Source organism: Carcharodon carcharias, chromosome 11 (genome assembly GCF_017639515.1).
Source record: "Carcharodon carcharias isolate sCarCar2 chromosome 11, sCarCar2.pri, whole genome shotgun sequence".
NCBI lineage: Eukaryota > Metazoa > Chordata > Chondrichthyes > Lamniformes > Lamnidae > Carcharodon > Carcharodon carcharias.
In genome coordinates this window covers 126,906,958-126,923,993 of record NC_054477.1, presented here as the reverse complement: position 1 = coordinate 126,923,993, position 17,036 = coordinate 126,906,958, and the positions used below count along the sequence as shown (strand labels likewise).

General features: G+C 42.2%; 1 protein-coding gene across 2 annotated transcripts in view; it reads right to left on the bottom strand.

The window, feature by feature from the left end:
• Positions 1–17,036, bottom strand: part of abcc4 (ATP-binding cassette, sub-family C (CFTR/MRP), member 4) — a 516,215-nt gene that overhangs the window by 388,604 nt on the left and 110,575 nt on the right. For both annotated transcript variants that reach the window (XM_041199134.1, XM_041199135.1), the window contains exon 8: positions 13,762–14,011. In XM_041199134.1, the coding sequence (XP_041055068.1) occupies positions 13,762–14,011 (250 nt within the window). The remainder of the gene's footprint in view (positions 1–13,761; positions 14,012–17,036) is intronic.

Sequence of the window (17,036 nt, the reverse complement as noted above, 5' to 3'; positions counted from 1 at the left end):
CATCGACAGAGAAGAAAAGAGTTGACGTTTCGAGTCCTCATGACCCTTCAACAGAACTGAAGATTTTCAAGTCAGTTACACCTATAAATGGACTTGATGTGAGCATACCCAAGAGGAATGGTTGCATAGTAATGTGCAAGTAATTTAGAAGGCAGACATTCAGGAGACATGAGTACAAATTCCACCACAGCCACTAGGGGAATTTAAATTCAAGTAAAATAAATCTGGAATGAAAAACTAGTTCCACTATCAAGTAACTAGCAGGTTCATTACTGCCCTTAGGAAAGGAAATCTGCTATCTTGATCCAAACTGGCTAACAGGGATTCCAAACCCAATAATGTGGGTGACTGCTAACTTTTCTCTACAATGGTTTAGCAAGCCACTCAGTTGCTTCGAACCACTGCAGAAAAGTAAAAAAAGAATAAAACTGGACAATGCGGCATCAACCTGGGCACCAATACTGTTGAGGACAGATACCTCTGCAACAGGTAGATTATGGAGGATAAAATTTTTCCCTTTTGTTGGTTCCCTCACCACTTGTTGCAGGCCCAGTAAGGCAGATATGTCCTTCAGGACTCAGCAAGCTTGGTCGGTAGTGTTAGTACCGACCCACTCTTGGTGATGGACACTGAAGACCAGAAGATATTCTGTTTCCTTGCTCCCCTCAGTGCTTCTTCCAGGAAGTGTTCAACAACGTGGAGTACTAACTCATCCGGTGAGGGAGAGTGGTAGGTGGTAAACAGCAGGAGGCTTCTTTGCCATGAGACTTCATGAGGCCCAGAATCAATGCTGAGAGTTCCCGGGGCAACTCTTTCCCAACTGAGTATCATTGTGCTGCCACGTATGGTGGGTCTGTCCTGCTGGTGGGACAGAACATACCCTAGGAACAACAAACGCTGCCCAGTCGGCTGTGCAAATTCCTCCTCTCAAAAATTATGAAGATAAATTTTAAGAACTGCCCAACAGCCAGAGAGTGATACTCACCATATCATATCTTCCAACCAATGTCCCAGTCTCCTTCATCGCCTTCCCTGGGTATGCTCAATGATGGAGAAGCCCAGCATGTGACTGCAAATTAAAAGGCTAAAGCATTTGCAACTATTTTCAGCCTGAAGAGCCGAGTGGATGATCCATCTTGGCCTCCTCCTGAGGTCTGCAGCATCAAAGATGTCAGTCTTCAGCAACTTGCTTCGTCCCAAATGATATCAGGAAACTGCTGAATGCAATGGATATAGCAAAGGCTAAGGGTCCTGACAACATCCCAGCAGTAGCACTGAAGATTTGACCTTCAAAGCTAGCCAGGCTTCGAACCCCAGATGTTCCACAAAGCTACAACACTTGCATCAAACTGACAATGTTGAAAATTGCCCGGGTAGGTCCTGTCCACAAAAAGCAGGACAAATCCAATCCATGTCCAATTACCGCCCCATCTGCCTACTCTTAATCATCAGCATAGTAATGGAAGATGACTTGACATGCTATAAACAAATAACATAAAAATACCTGCTGATTTTCCCTTCATTTATCACTCAAACCAATTTTTCATTAGGCTTTGCACCAACACTATAAATGCTCATCGGTGTGCTGATTATAGTGTTAAAATGAGGCCAACATCCTAAAGTCAATTCCCTTGTATTCATCAAGGGATATTAGGCTCTATCTTTTGCCATTTACAAATGGGTGTACATGGTTGTTTGGGACTGAACAGTTCATTCAAGTGTATTTTTAAAGTCCAGTACAAAGATCTACAAATTTAAATAATTTCCTTTATCCTGTCCTTCTTTCTCCCATTGTCCATTTAGTTTGTCAGGCACCAAGGGCCAATTGTTGGGGGACTGCCATTTTTTGGTATCATCAACAGTAGCACAATGGTTCCCCCCAAGGATATCTACCATTATGTTTATTTGAAGAAGAATAGAAAGACAAGCAGAAATACTGGGCTGATTGCGCTGCACCACCTGTCCTCAAGTTCACAGCTGCGTCTACAGGAAGAGGTGCATGCATTTCTCAGGGAAGCAGTGCCTATAGATACTAAGATTTAATTAGATTGTGGTGTTGTCACAACTCACTGGGAATAGTGCGCTGTAATATCAAGCCCCACTGCTGCCCGAGCCATGACAAATGTAAAAAGTTTGATTAGACCACCAAATTGCCCCAATTCTATCTAATTTTTTAATTCAGGTTAACAGAATACAAGCACCAGGTTTGTAAACTTAGCAATGAGTAAAGGTTTACAAAACAAATTATCTTTAACCAGTGTCAAAAGAAAGAAATATGAACTGCTAACTTTTAATTCTAACTTAAACTCTATCCTCTCTTGAACCCCATACATAAACATACACACACACACAAACACAACGCATGCAAAACATGGATTTTAAGAGTGGGACAAAACAGTTCGATAGCACCAGGTGGTGCTATTAGATGGGTTGATTTTGGTGTCTTCCAAATTCCTTATAATTCGTTGTTAATGACATGAGATGGTCTTCCAGCACTTTGTAATTCACTGGTTGAAAACTTGCTTTTCAATGTCTCCATTGGTGATTTTCTCCTTTTCCTCTTGACAAAGGGTTTTTCAGAGAGAGCAGGTTACAGAGATATGAAGAAAAAGCCAGCTAGCTAGCCTTCTAAATTTACTGGAATCTTACATATACAGGAAAGGTTTTAGGTATGTTCTCTTTGCAGGCTAGGATCTCTCTGCTCAATGTTATCTCACAAAACCTTGGTCACCTGATCAGGAGCCTATTAAAATGTTGTTGCTAGGCAGTTCTCCTTTCTGGCACCATTTTGCCCAACCTGGCACACTGTTCCAGGAGATAGCAACAGTGTATGTTCCTCATCCTGTTCCAGGGAACATATCTTTCAACTGCAGCCATGGTAGTTTTTAAAGCCAATTTATAAAACCATGGTCCCACAGAAATAAAGAAAAATAAAAAGATATGTTCCTTACAGTATATTGTGCTATACCCTCCAAACTAACTTTCTGCCAAACTCTGCTATAGGTACAGCGCCACCAATGGCAATCATCGGTCCACAATTATGGAAAACTTGTGATTGGCACCTCATTAGTCTCAGCATGCAATTACCTTCCCCATGGAAAACTGACAGCAAAACAAAAGGGCAGTATAACTTCATAGAGTGGCAGGGTCTCTGAAAGTCCAGAGAGTTATAAAGTATATCTATGTGACTTTGCATAATCCCATTACCAACAAAATTTGGTGGTTTTACATTCACTCAGTGATGGGTCTTTTACTCAAATCTTTTATCTTGTGTTTCTCGGAAACCGAGATAGGGTATCTGATTGCATGATTTCTCTTCCAGGCTTATATTTCAGAGTGAAATCCTAACTCTGAAGCCTCAAGCATAAACTTGTTGCAGCTCTACACAGATCCTTCTTGCATATCTGCTCCAGTGGTCAATGATCAGTCTCCATTATAAACTTTCTCCATAGAGATATGTATGGAATTTCTCACATCCATACTTGACTGCCAGAAGCTCTCTTTCTATGTTGGCTTATCTGGTCTCAGCCGATGTTAAAGCTTTGGATGTGAATGCTATCAGTTTTCCCTCTTGTATCAGGGCTGCTCCCAGTCCTTTTGTAGAGGAACTATTGCAGAGTGACAGGGTTCTTTCTGTTATAGTATAACAGACTTGTCTCGTTATATACTACTACTTTGAGTCTGTTGAAACTCCTCATGTGTGACTCTGACCACTGGTACTCAACATCTTCTTTTATCAGCTCTCAAGGATTGTTGTAGGTTCTGACATATGAGGTATGAAAGCACTTACATACTGGATCAAGTCAAGGAAACTACTTAACTGTTTCTTGGAGCTACCATCTCAGGGATGGTTGTGACTTTTTTAGGACTTGGCTAGGCTCTGTCAAGTGCGTACATCATTCCGAAGGACTGGCATTCTATCACCACCAAAATGCAGTTAGCTTGAACTCAGGTTTCCTGGTTCTCTCCATGGCTTCGTGTAAATGGTGGTCATATCTTGAGCAGTGAAGGTAGGCTTGTGGTAGACCATGGTAGAGAACCCCCAACAGATTTCTCAACTTATACGTCAAGGAAAGAGAGTTCATTTGACTGCTTCATTTCAAAGGTGAATTTGAGCGCAGGATGGAACCCATTAAGACATGGGAGAAATTATTACACGCAGCTGCAAGTTTAAATGTAGCAAACGTATCATCCACATATCGAAATGGGCTCTGACCCAAATTTATAATTCCTCTCTGGCCACGGGGGAGGTGCCAGAGGACTGGAGAACAGCTAATGTGGTTCCACTATTTAAGAAGGGCTGTAGAGATAAGCCAGGGAACTACAGATGAGTGAGTCTCACAACAGTGGTAGGGAAACTATTGGAGAAAATTCTGAAGGAGAGAATCTATCTCCACTTGGAGAGGCAAGGTTTGATCAGGGATAGTCAGCATGGCTTTGTCAGAGGGAGGTCATGCATAACAAATTTGATTGAACTTTTTGAGGAAGTGACCAGGTGTGTAGATGAGGGCAGTACAGTGGATGTAGTTTATATGGATTTCAGCAAAGCCTTTGACAAGGTCCCACATGGGAGACTTATAAAGAAGGCAAATGCACATGGAATACAGGGTAATTTGATAAGGTGGATTCAAAATTGGCCTAGTTGTAGGAGACAGAGGGTGATGACAGAAGGATGCTTTAGTGACTGGAAGCCAGTGTCCAAGTGGCGTACCACAAGGATCTGTGCTCGGGCCCCGATTATTCGTCATTCATATAAACAACATAGATGACTATGTGGGGGGTAGGATTAGTAAGTTTGCAGATGACACAAAGATTGGCCAGGTGGTTAACAGTGAGGTTGTGGCTTGGGCTACAGGAAGATATAGACGGGATGGTCAAATGGGCAGATAAGTGGCAGATGGAATTTAACCCTGAAAAGTGTGAAGTGATACACTTTGGAAAGAGTAATTTGACAAGGAAGTATTCAATGAATGCATGACACTAGGAAGTTCTGAGGAATAAAGGGACCTGGAGTGTGTCCATAGATCTCTTAAGGTGCAGGGGGCATGTTAGTGGGGTGATGAAAAAGGCATATGGGACACTTGCCTTTATCATTCAAGGCATAGTTTACAAAAGTAGGGAGCTCATGTTGGAGTTGTATAGAACCTTGGTGAGGCCATAGCTGGAGTACTGTGTGCAGTTCTGGTCGCCACATTATAGGAAGGATGTGATTGCACTGGAGGAGGTGCAGAGGAGATTCACCAGGATGTTGCCTGGGATGAAACATTTAAGTTTTGAAGAGAGGTTGGATAGACTTGGGTGGTTTTCGTTGGAGCAGAGAAGACTGAGGGGCGACCTGATCAAGGTGTACAAGATTATGAGGGGCATGGACAAGGTGGATAGGGAGCAGCTGTTCCCCTTAGTTGAAGGATCAGTCACAAGGGGGCATAAGTTCAAGGTGAGGGGCAGGAGGTTTAGTGGGGATGTGAGGAAAAACGTTTTTACCCAGAGGGTGGTGATGGTCTGGAATGCGCTGCCTGGGAAGGTGGTGGAGGCGGGTTGCCTCACAGCCTTTAAAAAGTACCTGGATGAGCACTTGGCATGTCATAACATTCAAGGCAATGGGCAAGTGCTGGTAAATGGGATTAGGTAGGTAGGTCAGGTGTTTCTCACGTGTCGGTGCAGAACCGATGGGCCGAAGAGCCTCTTCTGCACTGTGTGATTCTGTGCTTCTGTGAAATACGCACAGGGTAGGGGGTTGGATGTCATTCCATCAAAGACACGTTTCTCACGGAACCCAAGGAAGATGTTTGTGAGAGCTGAGCCTAGAGGGGACCCCATGGCAACATCTATTTGGGCCTACATGGTATCGTTAAAATCATGTAAAAAATGAAATCAACTGCGCAAGTTGCCTAGTTCCTAACTGCAATGAATACCAATTCACACAATGGTGGCGAGTTTAAATCGCCATGATATAGTGCTGCAGCGCAAATATTTATGGCTTCCTTAAGTGGAACATCTGTGAATAGGCAAGCAATGTCAAATGAGCACCTGGACACAAAATTGTAATCAATATGCAAGTCCTGCATGGTCTTTGCAAATGTGAAAGAATCTTTTGCTGTGTATGTGGAAAACTTGCTCAAAACAATTTGCTCAATTCATGCTGTGCAGACAGGCGTAAAGGGACATCACTTTTGTATGCCTTGGGCAGCCCATACATACGCAGACGTTGCAAGCCATAAGGACGACCCTTGTCATATATATCACGTGGCAGCTCGTTGCTCTTACACAAGTCCAGCAAGCGTTTTTTTGGCTAAATTTTGAGCAAGGCAGTCGGGTCACATCAAATGGCAGGTCCAATGGATACGAATTTTGACCCATCATTAAGAATGGCGTGCATTTCGTTGATATGGTCACACTTGAACCTCTTTCCTCGACATACCAGTTGAGAAATCTGTCAGGGGGTTCCCTACCATGGTCTACAGCAAGCCTACCTTCGCTGGTCAATACACGTGTTGGGATTCTTGCAGTTCTACACACTGTAAGATTGGTCTTATCAGCAGCCTTGTAAATAGGACCCGAGCCATTTTTTTACCATGCAAGCCTGATGCTGAAAGAGGGCACATCAAAGGCATCCTGCGGGATAATGGCTATCCTGATCAGGTCATTTCGTGCAGTATGTCGTACAAGCTCATCAATGGGCCTAATGCCATCACTTCTGCTCCTGAAAAGTGCCCAGTCTACCTCAGATTACACTGGATGGGCAAGTTATCTGAAACATTTGAGCAACAGGTGAAGCTAGCTGTTTCATGCTGCTACTATGCAGTAGCAACAAGAGTGATATTCACCACTAACAGGATGCTGCCATCAAGCCAAAAAGAGGTTCTGCCTATCACACAATGAGTAAAATGGTATCTGAATTTCAGGGCAGGCTGTACGTCCCAAAGACTGGCAGATCGTATCAAACATGTCCCAGCCACAATTCGCAATGGCCAAAGTACAGACTGTATCCAACCAGCCCATGCTCGCAAAACTCAAACCACGGTGTCCAAATTTAGGCGTGATTCCGCGATTGGACAACGTTTGCTAAATAATCTTCAGTGTGCTAAGAATTACGCTGACAAGCAATTTAAGACTGCCAGTTGGGTTCGCAGTGTGGTACATTTGCGTGTACTGGAAGCTACATATATTAATACACAGGGCCCTGTTCTTTGCAGACAGAAAGAACATGTGCATGCAATGCACCAGTTTCAGCTAAACAAAATAATGACAGCCATTCGCTGGTGCATTCCTCAGGACAATGCCTTGACCAATCAAAAGTTAAGCTGCCTCTTTTAAATTTCAAGCAATGCTTTGCAGTCAACTATCAGTCATCATCAACTGGTGCATTCTCCATGGTAACACCTCTACTAGAGTTCACTTGTCAGCCAATCAGCACTTTCTACTCGCATAATGTAAATTGTTTAGATTGGTACTCTTGCAAATTGTGCTGATGAGTGTAAGACGAAAAGCTTCAACAAAATATGTCTCTATTTCAGCAGTAATCAAGTGATTGTTGTGGACGTTGGTCATCACACTGAAATTGAGAACACTTGTACAGCTTTGGATCAGATTGGTCATGTAAGTTGGTGGGAGTTGTTGTTTGGATGCAGCCTGACAGCTATTGGCGCGAGGAACATAATGATACACCCAGTTCTTATGCTGGTGCTGTTTTCATTAATAAAGCTGATAATTTTGATTTAATACAGATGGCATGTTTGAAAATAAGAATCACAACTGGATAATACTGTTAAATGGGCAAAGCTGACTATACAAATGTTACCCTTATAAGTCCTCGTAAAAAGGACAGAGAGAATTACAGAAAGCCAGCATAATTTTGCTAAAGGAAATCATGTTCAACTGATTTGATCAGTTTCTGATAAGTTGACAGACATGGGTGATATGGTTAATGTGGTTGATGCGGTGTATATGGAGTTCCAAAAGACTTTAGATCAAGTGCCACATAATAGACTTGCCAGCATCGATATGATATTGGCAGAGTGAAAGGAAACAATGTATAACAGTGAGGACCCATGACCGCCACCATCGAGAAGGACAAGCGCAGCAGATGGGAACACTGCCACCTGCAAGATCCCCCCAAGCCAAACACCATCCTGGCATGGAAATATATAGCCATTTCTTCACTGTCATTGGGTCAAAATCCTGGAACACTCTCCCTAACAGCACTCTGGGTGTACAAGGCAGCAGCTCACCACCACCTTCGCAAGGGCAATTAGGGATGGGCGATAAATGCTTGCCGAGCCAGCGACATCCACATCCCACGAATGAATTAAAAAAAAAGGAAGGTCTGCAGTGGGGTTCCTCAAAAGTCAACACTAGGATCACTGCTTTTGTTGCTATATATTAATGACCTTGACTTCAGCGTTGGGCACAATTTCAAATTCTGCAAATGACAAAACCTGGAAGTATTGTGAACTGTAAGAAGGATAGTGAGGACATTGACAGGCTAGAGGAATGGATGGACATGTGGCAGATGAAATTTAATGCAAAGAAGAGTGAAGAAAGAATAAGGAGAGGCAACATAAAAAAAAAAACACAATTCTGAAGGGGGTCAAAGAACAGAGGCACCTGGGGGTTGTGCACAAATCATTAAAGGTAGCACAGCTAAAGTGCTCAGCACAAGTTGAGAACATGGTTAAAAAGGCAAATAAGATCCTGGGCTTTATAAACAGAGGCATAGAGTACAAGAACAAGGAAATTAAGAATCTTTATAAAATTAGCTCAGTCTTAACTGGAGTATTGTGTCCAATTCTGGGCACCACACTTTAGGAAAGGTTAGCTCCTTCGTGATAAGTGGATGACGAATATCCTCTTGTATCTAATGTACTCCCTCAGGGGAAGAACATTGCTCATGTCCTTAGAGTTGTCAGATGATTCATAGGTGAACTCCAGTGTTGCAAAACTATTATGTGAAATTGCACACAGGCTGTTAATGGACTCCAGCCATCATCTGCAGCATGCTGCTTAGCATGGTCCTCAATGACAGAACCAATTGCTCAATGTTCAAAAAGCTCAACTCCGAGTTTCCCTTAGTAAATTTAAGACCTCCGTTCCTAACTTTCCATTCTCCCTCTCCAACTTAATGCCAAATTCTATCATTTATGTTCATATATGGTCATATATCATTTTTACTGAAACTATCATTGATTGTCATAAAAACCCATCTGGTCCTTTAGGAAAGGAAATCTGCTGTCCTTACCTGATCTGGCCTACATGACTCCAGACCCACAGCAATGTGGTTGACTCTTAACTGCCCTCTGAAATGGCTTAACAAGCCACACAGTTGAAGGGCAGTTAAGAAAAGCAATACATCTTGCCAGTGACACCCACATTCCATGAAAGAATTTTAAAAAGTCATGCCCAGCTTGTAGCAACGGTCATGTAATAACTATTTTATCATATCCTTTAAGCTGAGTTTGTGCTTCCAACTCATTTACATTAATTCTTATGCTACAGTCATTCATGTACAAAAATTTATTTGGGCAACTGTTCCCACCATGTGTGCCCTAATGTTTTTCTCTCATATTTTTGTGACTCATCACACTTTTTGTTTCTGTTGCATTATACATTGATATACATTGTAATGGGGAATTGATGTATGGCAGGAAAACAAAAAATGCTGGAAAAACTCAGCAGGTCTGGCAGCATCTGTGGAGAGAGAAACAGAGTTAGTGTTTCGAGTCATATGACTGTTCTTCAGAGCTGAGTTTTTTCAACATTTTTTGTTTTTATTTCAGATTTCCAGCATCTGCAGTATTTTGCTTTCATCATTAATGTATGGCATATGGGAATCATGGGATGCTTGTCTTAAAACTGAAAACTGCTAAAACTTGTATAATGTCTGTGAGGCAGAGAGTCATATGAGAAGATCTAATCAAGAGGAAATTGGACCAGGGTCATATGAGAAGACATGATGAAGAGAAGACAAGGTCAGGGAAAGAGACAGAGTCAGGTGAAAAGGTTGAATTAAAGGTGAGGCAGCTGGTCAAGTGAACTTTTTAATAACTGTATAAATTGACTGCTTAAACATTGTTCTGCAAAGCCCTACAATCACTCATGAGGGTGGGGCTTATCCTTGCATGCTCGTAATTAAGATCCCTCATTTGAATATGATATCCGACTCTCGAGGCATTTTTGGGTGCCGGGGCAAGCTCTCACCCTTTCAACATTATTGAATCATAGAATGATATAGCACAGGAGATGGCCAATTTGCCCATCATGCATGTGCTTAGAAGGGACTATTCAATTAGTCTCAGTCTCCTGCCCTATCCGCACAGCCCTGCAAATCTTTCACATTCAAGTATTTATTCAATTCGCTTTTTAAAGTTATTATTGAGTCAATTTCCACCAACCTTTCAGGCAATGCTTAACTACTTGCTGTGCTGAAAAAACTCATCTCACCTCTTTTTTTTGCTAGTGACTTTAATCTAAGTCCACTGGTTAGTGACCTTTCAGTCACAGGAAGAAATTACATACAAGTTCAACAAGTAATAGGGAAAGCAAATGGAATGTTGGCCTTTATTTCAAAGGGAATGGAGTATAAAAATATGGAAGTCTTGCTAAAACTATACAAGGCACAAGTTAGACCGCACCTAGAATATTGTGAACAATTTTGGTCTCCTTATCTACGGAAAGAAATACCGGCATTGGAGGCAGTCCAGAGAAGGTTCACGAGGTCAATCCCAGGTATGGAAGGATTTTCTCATGAGGAGAGGTTGAGTAGGTAGGGCCTGTACTCATTGGAATTTAGAAGAATGAGAGGCAACCTTATTTAAAGATATAAGATTCTTAGAGGGTTGATAGAGTAGATGCTGAGAGGTTATTTCCCCTTGTGGGAGAGTCTAGGACCAGAGGGCATAATCTCAGAGTAAGGGGGCGCCCAATTAAACCAGAGATGAGGAGAAATTTCTTCTCTCAGAGGGTAGTCAATCTATGGAATTCTTTATCTCAGAGGGTTGTAGAGGCTGGGTTGTTAAATATATTCACAGCTGAGAAAGACAGATTTTTAATCAGTAAGGGAATCAAGGGTTATGGGGAAAAGGCAGGAAAGTGGGGTTGAAGATTATCAGATCAGCCATGATCCCATTGAATGGTGCAGCAGACTCGATGGGCCAAATAGCCTACTTCTGCTCCTACATCATATGATCTTATGGTCTTCTCTTCAGTTACTTCATCAAAATCATTTGAAGCCTCTACTAAGACGCCCCTTGACATGCTCTACTCTGAGAACAATCCCTGCTTTTCTAGCCTCTTTATCTGTCTGAAGCTCCACATTCCTGCACCATTCCAGTAAATCTACTGTGCATCCTCTCAGGATTAATTAAATATATTTGTACACCTAAACACTTGACAAATCATCAATTAAACTGGTTCGGGAGTACAAAGACAGGATTCTTTAAAGAAGCAGATCTGCTTTTCTCAATCTCAGAACAATAAAAGAAAATAAAACAAACCCAAAAAATGATAGTTACTGAAAGTTGCGCAACCAGTACATTGTATTCAAATGAAGTGACAAAAAATTTATGATTGTTCTCAATCTATGGGACAAGATAAGTAAATTGAACCACAAGGAGATATGTTCTTATTTTTCATTATTCCTACTTTATTTTTAAGACAAGAGGTAACTTGCCTTAGTCCATAAAGGACCTCAGACATCACTCTCCGTTAGAGACAATTTGCAGCAACACTCCACAAGTGTGGGGAAAGGTGAGGAGGTAGGCCTCCATGAACTATCACAGCCAGTATGGGGATTGAACCTGTGCCATTGGCGTTATTCTGCATTACACTCTAGCCATCTAGTCAACTGAGCTAATTGATATAAGAAACAACTCTAAAAAATGAAAGTACATGGAATTAGAGGCAACCTTTTGACATGGGTAGGGGTCTGATTTGGAGGTGCAAAATTTAGTGCATTTCAGATGGGAAGGTGTCAGGTAGGGACCCTACCACCTTCCTACCTCTGCTCCGAATATGTCCAAAGTGGCTTTAGGATAGCCATCCCACCCCACCACCAATTGAGGCCCTCAGTTAGGGCTATTTTTGTCCCTGAGGTCCTCATCCTGTTACAGCTTGTATTCAAATAGCAGTGCTTGGGGGAGCTGCCACACAGGAAGCTCGAAAAGCAAACCCTGTTTGCTTGGGGGCTCCAGGGGTGGGGGGCAGGGGATGGGGTTGGGGGAAGCAGAGAGTGGGAGGGATCACTTGTTGTCAAGCACAGTGACTGATCACTGGCCACTGAAAACTATCCCCCTCCCCTTGCTGCTGACCACCCTTCTCGCCCCTTTCCTATGACCCCTCACCCGCCCTTACTCACCCGTGGGGTCCCTCACATATCCTGGGTCACTGGTAAATGCATTGCCAGCAGCTGATACCACTCCCACTGACGCTGCCTGCAAAGGAGGGCTGCCAGCTTCTGATTGGCTGGCAACTCTCTGAGGCAGGACTGATTGGCATTTAATACAGCGGGCCTTCGCCAAAGGAAGGTGACACGAGGCTCTCACTGGCTCTCCAGCTGGCCAGCGCCCCCCCATCACCGAGGTAGGAGACAGGGTAGGAATATTGGGTAAGTACCACAACTGGCAGGATGTTTCTAATGCTGTCTCCCAAGGGGGCCTCAGCTTTTCATCATGTTTATAAATAATTTGAATGACAGAATGGAGAGTCATATATTCATGTTTGCTGATGACACGAAGTTAGGCGGTAAGTTGTGTAAATCGAAGCAAAGAGGCATTGATAGATTATTTGTGTGGGGAAAAACTGTGGCAAATGGTGAGTCCAATGTGGGAAGTTGAGATCACTTAATTTGGACCCAAGAAAGATAGATTTTCTAAATTAGGAAAAGCTGGGAAACGTGGAGTCGCATAGAGATTTAGGGGTCAATGCACATATCACTTAAAAACTAGTGGATGGGTACAAAGAGCAATTTAAAAAATCTTTTAGCCTTCATTTCTTGTTCAATGATTCAAGGGGGCTGGAACCTGCGTCTTAGCTGTATACAGCTCTAATTAGACTCCAGGTGGAGTTCTAGGCTCTTCACCTCTGAAGGAATATATTATCCTTGCAGGGCTGCAACACACATTCACCAGAATGATACCGTGGCTAAACAGATTAAATATGAAGACAGGTTGCACAGATTAGGTTTGTATCCCTCGGGTATAGCAGGTCAGGCGGTTATATAATCGTGGCATTGAAGATGATTAAAGGATTTAAAAAGGTAGAAAGAAACTATTTCCTTCAAAACAAGAGGGCATTGCCTTAAAATTGGAGCCAAGTTGTCCAGGGGTAATGTCAGAAAGCATCTCTTCAGACAAACAGTCTTGAAAATCTGAAACAATCCCCAAATAATCTATTGAAGTTAGGTCAACTGAAAATTGCAAAGCTGAGATTGATTTTTTTTTGTTAGTCAAGGGGTTTGGAACTAAGGTGGGTAAATGGAGTTGAGATGCAGATCAGCCATAATCTAACTGAGTGATGGAAAAGGCTTTGAGGGACTGAATGGTCTACTCCAGTGCCTGTTTCCAACAGGCATTTTATTACTTCCTATAACCTTTTGTCCCCAGAGTATTTATATTATCTTTATCATGTAATGCTGGGACAATGCGTTCTATTTCCTTGCATTAATATTCCGAACGTTGAGTATGGAAATTCACCAAAATAACAGAACTTCCCTCGTCAAGCAAAGCAAAGTTAGCATCAAAACTATTTTTCAACACTCGCACATACCTTTATCCTTCTTATGCTGATTAATCCTTCAGAAGCTGTCTGAATAGCTGCTGGGAAGAATAGGGTGACTGTGAGTCTCACAGCACTGTACAACGAAACTGTGACAAACACACGACTTGCTGTGATGGTGTTGCCAAGTAGCACGTATACCAGGAACGTAAAAAACAATATCATCTTGCTAGCAATAAAGAATGAGGCCATGTTCAAGGCACGTAGATAAGAACTTTGCAGAACTTTGGCAATCTCCTTCCTGAAATGCAGAATACAACCACCATTTGTTTTCTTCACACAATAATTTGTATGCAAGTTTACATGAAAGGTTTTATTTTAGATTAAACATTTCTCTGATGTCATCTACTGTAAACAACCTGAGCCTTATTGTGTTTCAGTGGATTTCTGCATGTAAGAACAAGAGGGCAATAATAGTAGGAGACTTCAACTATCCTAATATCAACTGGGATTCAAACAATATAAGGTGCACTGAGGGAGAAAAATTCATGCAGTGTGTCCAGGAAAATTTTTTCAACCAATTAGTAACAAACCCAACGAGAGGAGATGCAATTCTAAACCTAGTCTTGGGGAATGAAGAATGGCAAGTGGGTGAAGTGACAGTTGGCGACCATATCAGGGAAAATGATCACAATTCAGTTAGATTTAGCATTACCATGGGAAAGGACAGAGATAAGGCAGGACTAAAAGTCTTGAACTGGGAGAAGGCAAATTTTGCAGAAATGAGAAGGGACTTGGTTGAGGTGGACTGGACAGCACTGCTGAAGGATAAATGCAGAGGCTGTGGGAAGGGTTTTGAATGAATATTTTGTCTCCGTGTTTACAAAGGAAAGGGAGGATGTAGATATAGTAGTCCAGGAAGAACACTGAGATATTGGACAGGATAGTCATGAAGAGAGAGGAAATACTCGAAGGGTTGAAATCTTTGAAAGTTGATAAGTCACCAGGGGCAGGTGGATTGCTTCCGAGGCTGCTGAAGGAAGTCAGGGAGGAGATGCTCTGAGGATGATTTCCCAATCTTCACTAGATACAGGGGAAGTACCGGAGGACTGGAGAAAAGCAAACGTAGTTCCATTGTTTAAAAAGGGATCAAAGGAAATGCCAAACAATTATAGGTCAGTTAGTCTTACATCAGTGGTGAGCAAGTTAGTAGAATCAATCCTGAGAGATAAGATTAACTGTCTTGTGGAAAGGCATGGGCTAGTCAGGAATGGTCAGCATGGATTTGTTAAAGGAAGATCTTGCCTCACAAATTTGATTGAATTTTTTGAGGAAGTGACAAGAAGGGTTGATGAAGGTAGCACAGTGGATGTTGTGTGCATGGATTTTAGCAAGGCATTTGACAAGGTCCCACATGGCAGATTGGTCAGGAAAGCCCATCAGATTCAGCGTAATGTGGCAAACTGGATAAAAGGTTGGCTTTGTAACAGGAAACAAAGGGTAATGGTCGATGGATGCCCTTGCGAATGGAAAGTTGTCTCAAGTGGTGTTCCGCAGGGCTCGGTATTGGGACCTTTGCTGTTTGTGTTATATATTAACGATTTGGACGTGACCGTGGGGGGCACGATTGGGAAATTTGCAGATGACACAAAGATTGGCCGGGTAGTGGATAGTGTAGAGGATAGCCATAATCTCCAAAATGATATACATGGGTTGGTAGAGTGGGCGGTAAAGTGGCAGATGGTTTTTAACATAGAGAAGTGTGCGGTCATACAGTTAGGGAGGTCAAACAGTTACAGGGATTACACAATAAATGGGAATATACTAAGAGGGGTAGATGAAGTGAGAGATCTTGGCGTAGAAGTACACAGGTCCCTGAAGGCAGAAGTTCAAGTAGACAAGGTTGTAAAGAAGGCATATGGAATGCTCTCCTTCATTGGCAGAGGTATAGAATATAAAAGTAAGGATATAATGTTGGAATTGTATAAAACACTGATGAGGCCACAACTGGAGCATTGTGTGCAGTTCCGGTCACCACATTACAGGAAGGATGCAATAGCTCTGGAGAGAGTGCAAAGGAGGTTTACAGGAATGTTGCCAGGGTTAGAAAAGATTAGCTACGAGAGGAGATTGGATAGGTTGGGGTTATTTTCCTTAGAACAAAGAATGCTGAGAGGTGACTTGATTGAGGTGTACAAAATTATGAGAGGAATAGATAGAGTGGACAGGATAAAATTGTTTCCCTTGGTGGAGAATTCTAGAACCAGAGGACATAGATTCAAGATAAGTAGCAGAAGGTGTAGGGGGGCCATGAGGAAGAACTTTTTTACACAGAGGGTAGCGGGTGTCTGGAATTCGCTGCCCAAGTTGGTGGTAGAGGCAGAAACTCTAAACTCTTTTAAAAAAAAAACCTGGATCTGCACCTTAAATGCAGTAAGCTGCAGGGCTATGGGCCGGGTGCAGGGAGGTGGGATTAGAAAGGGCACCTGGGTGTCCTCGGGCTGGCATGGACAAGCTGGGCTGAATGGCCTCCTTCTGTGCTGTAACTTTTTTATGGTTCCAAAGTGTTTTATCTAGTTTAAATACCTAATTAGATATACCAATGAAATTGCAAGTAGTTCACATTTTTAATGAACACAACAAAACTTATACTTCCCAGCAAAAGTATTATGCTGCAAATTACCTACCAGAAGAATAATTCTATAAACTTGTCAAATTGTTACTCTAAATTTTGAATGCTGCAATGCTCCACAACTACAAATAACTGTTTTCTTCTTCTTGTCCTCCAATTTCCTTCCTTAACACTAATCTTCTTAAGACAAGAGACTGATATTGGGCTATGGTTCCATGAGGTCTTCCAGTCACCTTGCTTAAGTAGCAGTTCCTCGTCCTTCTGCTGTAATTAAAATACTAATGGATCTCTTCATGGTGGTTAGGAAATAATGGCTAAACCTGATTCTGTCCTTACCCATCAAACACGCATTTTCAGCAGCAGGGATCGCTGAATCATAGTCAAAAAGAGGAATCATAATTGATATTGCCACTCTTTGCCTTTATTGAATTGTTGTTTCCATTTAAGAAAGGCTAAATAAGGAAAAGAAAAAGTAAATCTTCCTGCTCTGTATGGCCTTGATTTTACCCCGATTGGTGCTTTAATAGTGGGGTGGAATTTCTGTCTACCCATGTGATTGTCACTAGCCTTGTTCTATTCTATCCAGGATCTTAATTATGGATGCAAGGAGAGTTAGGAGCAGTAATATGTTCTTCATTGGGTTGGCACCAATGAAAGTGCAAGATGCTGCTGTGGGAATAAAGTGCTGCAGCTC